The sequence below is a fragment of the Mesoplodon bidens genome (assembly GCF_964165515.1).
Source record: "Mesoplodon bidens genome assembly, contig: HAP1_SCAFFOLD_691, whole genome shotgun sequence".
In the NCBI taxonomy this organism is placed as follows: Eukaryota; Metazoa; Chordata; class Mammalia; order Artiodactyla; family Ziphiidae; genus Mesoplodon; species Mesoplodon bidens.
Window position 1 is genome coordinate 76116 of NW_027672056.1, and position 4634 is coordinate 80749.

At 46.8% G+C, this 4634-nt stretch overlaps 1 protein-coding gene across 1 annotated transcript in view; it reads right to left on the minus strand.

Moving 5' to 3' along the window:
• Nucleotides 1-2380: 2380 nt before the first annotated feature.
• LOC308610660 (uncharacterized protein) overlaps nucleotides 2381-4634 on the minus strand; it is a 68477-nt gene continuing 66223 nt past the window's right edge. Inside the window, exon 4 of the mRNA XM_081259718.1 lies at nucleotides 2381-2625. Coding sequence (XP_081115844.1) covers nucleotides 2560-2625 — 66 coding nt within the window. The 3' untranslated portion in view covers nucleotides 2381-2559. The remainder of the gene's footprint in view (nucleotides 2626-4634) is intronic.

Consider the following 4634-nt stretch of genomic DNA (forward strand, 5'->3'; position numbering starts at 1 on the left):
GGGCACAAGGCAATGGGCCACATCCCGGTGCAGGGACTGATACTGCGCCGCGGGCGCCCCATGGCCCGGGACCACTCCCGCGCCTCCCTGCCCATGCTCGTCCTCCTCTTCTGTCTCTTCCTCCTCCTCGACCTTTTCCTCAGGTTTCCTCCCCCTCTTCTGACTGGTACTCAGCCTCCTCCTGGTCCTCGATGTCTAATTCAAGCTCTTCCTCCTCCTCCTCCACCAGCTCTGCATCCCAGTCTTCTGCCACTGCGGCCTGAGCGGCCTCCTGCCCACCATCCTCCCCGTGAAGGGCTCTGGAGAGCCCCAGGGAGGCCAGAAGGGCCGCGTCCCCCTCGACTCCATCCATCCCTCCCGAAGGGGAGGCACGGACCCCGAGGGGACTGGGGTCGCCACCCGCCCCGCCTCCAGCTCCGTCCTGGCCACCTGGGATCGGCCCACGCTCCTCGGTGGCAGACATGGCAGGAGGGACACGCCAGACACGGATCGGGCTGCAGTGACGACCGCGGGGAAGATGGCGGCCACCGGGCTGGGTGTCGCTGAGGGAGGGGACGCTGTTGGCAGCGGGGCCTCCGGCACGGGGTGGGGGCTGCAGAGAAGCCGGCTGCCCACGGCACCAGAGTCAGAGAAAACGCCTCTGGGAGCCCCGCTCCTGGAAGAGCAGACGGCCTGCCCGCCGAGCGCCCCGGCGAGATTGGGCCGAGGCCGCCGCGCACAGGGCGGGAAAGAGCTTGATTGGCTGGTGACGGGAGGCGAAACTTAGAAGGGCCAACGAGGGGCCACTTCCTCCAGCGCCGACTCTAAGCTCATTTGCCAGCAGCCAAGGATTGACAGCACCACCCTCCAATGAGTGATCAAGGTCTTCAGTTTCCCTGGAGGCCTTAAAGGCCCAGCTCACCCTCAGCCTCTGTGAGGGCACAGGAATCCCTTCCTTTTCATTCCACCACTGCAAGAGCAAAACTACAATGCGCCTAAAGGGTGGCGCCCTGGGGTATGGGAACCTGCATGTGTTCCCCAATTGCCACCCTGGGGCAGCTCACGCTGATACAGACACAGTTCAAAAACGAGAGAGAGAGAGAAGGTGTATAGATCAAATCTCAGCAACGCTTAAAACCTCCCACAGGAGACAGCAAGAGAATTTGGAGGTTTTAATGCTGTTAAGGCTCCTTAGAAAAGGACATACAGAGTCGATATGGATGCAGTGAGAATGGAGAGTGGAAGAAGCCGTAAAGACAGGAGCTGGAGAGTGTTTCATCAGGGCTCCCCAATTCCGTTGCAGCCTCCAAGAAATGAAGACAGAGAGAGAGAGGGAAGAGAGACAGAGATAGAGAGAGAGAGAGAGAGAGAGAGAGAGAGAGAGATTTCTTTTAAAGACTGTGCTGAGCACCTGCTCTGCACTGGAATGTGCACACCCCTTGCCTCCCAAATTCATACGAGAAGCCCGTCCCCAGCCCCACCCCACCCCCAGGAGATGGTATTTGGAGACTGGGTCTTTGGTAGGTCATTCAGTTTTGGTAAGGTCAGGAGGCTGGTGTCCACACATGGGGATTATTGCCCTGACAGGAAGAGACCATAGATGGTACTCTCCTCCCACCACCCCAACGTGAAGCCACAGGAAGAAGGCGGCTATCTTCAAGGCAAAACGAGGGCCCTCACCAAGAACTCCACCATGCTGGCACCCTGACTTTGGGCTTCCTAGTCTCCAGAACTGTGAGAGAATAAATTTCGGTTGTTTTAAGCCACCTGCTTTGTGGTAATTTGTTACGGTAAACCTAGGAAACTAACACCTCCCTCCGGGAGGTCTTTGTGTCTCAGGCCCCTGAGAATTCTAGTACCTTCCTCAGTCCAGATCTTACCATCCTGTTCAGTTTACTTGCAATAGTACCAAGTCAGTGAATTAAGGCTAGTTCTACTGTAGGTGTAGTTAAACGTTTCCCCCACTGCTCTAAAGCAGTGGTTCTCAAACTTTAGTGTGCTTCAGTAGCACTTGGAGGACTTGTCAAAACCTGATGGCTAGCAGCCTACCTTCAGAATATCCAATCCAGTAGGTCTGGGGCAGGGTCTGAGAATTTGCATTTCAAACAAGTTCCCAGCTGATGCTGATGCTGATGCTGATGCTGCTGCTCCATGGCGGGCCAATAGCACCATCTGGTCCCCAGGCAAGCTAGGTCATCCATCAGTTTCGTTCAATAACATATACTAGAGGCTGGGCCACCATCTCTATCATCACACAAGTTGTTTATAATCTAATATTTTAATTTATTTGAGGCTGCTCTAAAAGGATGTCAAACAGGCTTACCAAATACTTGAAAGAAATCCCTTTCAATGACAGTAAGGTGGGCCGAAATACATAGAACAAAGATACATTGGAGTCAGTGTTATTTATGTTAAAAAAAAAACCTCTGCAGCTTATTCATGTCAAACAAGCTTTTATTTTCAATGTGAACAATACTGTCAAATTTATATGTAAAAGGTAAGAATAAAGTCAGATAGCAGTTAATATCATTTTGGGATGTTGAACTTTGAAACAAAATCTGTGTTGTGGGCTAATGAAAACTAGAATCTCCGTGAAGGACAAATTCTTCTTTTCTTTCGCTGTCCACTTCTTTTTATGTCTTCCAACTGTAGGATGGGATAAGAGTCAATTAACAATTGTACACCAATAACATGCACCAGGGACTTTCTAAATATGAGTCAATACTATGTACATCTCCTGGCTCTCCAAGGAGAAAACAAAATGTTTTCTTCTTATAACCCAGACCCTTGGTTGTCAGGGTGCACATCATTTCATCACACCAACCACATCTCTCTCTTGCCAACCACTATATATGTTAGTTTTTTTTCTTGAAAGGCCACTCTCTGATTTAAGTGTCTTTCCACCTTAAGAGCCTATGCTCCTTACCAAATCATAAATCCCTTATAATCCCAGACCTTCAGTTTCCATATCTGTATAATGAGAATGAGGCTGTTATCAAATATCCACAGGTGTGAAAATTAAGAATGGGAGAAAGAAAGAGTGTGATACTGAGAGAGAGAGAGAGATGAGAGAGAGAAAGGAAAAGATGAATGGGTAGCGGAAAGAGAAACTAGGATTGAATTACCAACTCAGTGAGAGCCAATAATAATACTATGGCTAATTTTCTTTCCTTTTGAATAAAACATCTAAATTGAACTAATATTTGTGAATTACTCATGAAATGCAGTCTTATTTGAAATCCTTAACTTTTTACTACTTTGTAAGGAGTCCCCGTCTCAAAGGCATTGCTATTCCAAGAGACTTCATTTCTGTGGCCAGGTGATGAAGGTACAGCTAGTGCACAGCTTAGTCGCTTTAGCTGCTTCTCCTGGTGACCAGTCTCTAAAAATATAGGTCTCTATATATTAGACCTCTAAAAAAATATAGGTCTCTATTTCCAGGTCTGATAAATTTCCCATCTGCAGTAGACTTAAAGCTACAGGACAAAGGACTTGTGGCTGTAAATGAAATACATTTCAGAACACACTTCCTTCTATACCATCTAGAATACAAGTACATTATTATCATTAAACTGTTTTTCCAAAACTAAATTTCAACAATTTTTTCTTATTATTTTACAAAAACAATTAAAAACATGATAGATGGCTAAAGGGAGGCAGCTGCATAGCACAGGGAGATCAGCTCGGAGCTCTGTGACCACCTAGACGGGTGTGATAGGGAGGGTGGCAGGGAGACGCAAGTGGGAAGAGAAATGGGGATATAGGTATACTATCGGTCATTCACTTTGTTATAAAGCAGAAACTAACACACCCCTGTAAGGCAATTATACTCCCATAAAGATGTTAAAAAGATAAACAAAAAATAGATTAAGGATGTAAACAAAACAAAACATAAAGCTGTCAGTAACAGGTATATGTCAGGTCCGGTTGCACTACTATACAATAATACCTTGTATTCTCCAGAGCTGCCCTCTGCTGAGACCATATCCAGCTTCGGTCCTTCTTCTGCTTTTTCATTTCCATCCTCTTTCTCTTCCTCAGCATTTTCATAATGATATTCACTCTCTTCTTTAGTGTCGAATGATACGGACTTTGGCATCCCAAGGTGGTGGGAAACATTTCCCAATTTAAAATCAGCAGCAGAATCTAGTTCTCTGCTCTCAGGAGGATCTGGAGAAGAGAAATATGTCAGAAAATAAATAAATAAATAAGAAGACTAGCTGGTCATGTTCCTACTGGTTGATACAGCACTTCCTTGGCCCTCACACTTCTGCTGCTTGACAGTTTTCACAACATTTTCCCCCTCTTTCCAGGAGATCTCACACACACTGTGCTGCTGATTATTTCTGGCCCTTTGGAGAAGGGATCGAAATCATTTGATCCTGAGAGCAATTTTGTATGTTTCTGCCAGACCGTCACTGGAAAATTTTCACCCCATTTCAAGACAAATTCTACCGTGAACCTCATTGATTCCTCAACCACTGAAAAGTGCCCCTGTGCCAATTCATCATTTTCTCAGGTCATCCTACTAAGAATCTTAACATTTTTAGAAGCCCGTCAACCAAAAGTGAGGTATGCCATTCGTTTGCCCTTCAGTTCGTAGAAGGCAGCATACTTTTTCTCAAGATCCTAAAGTTCTTTAGAGAATTGGGCTT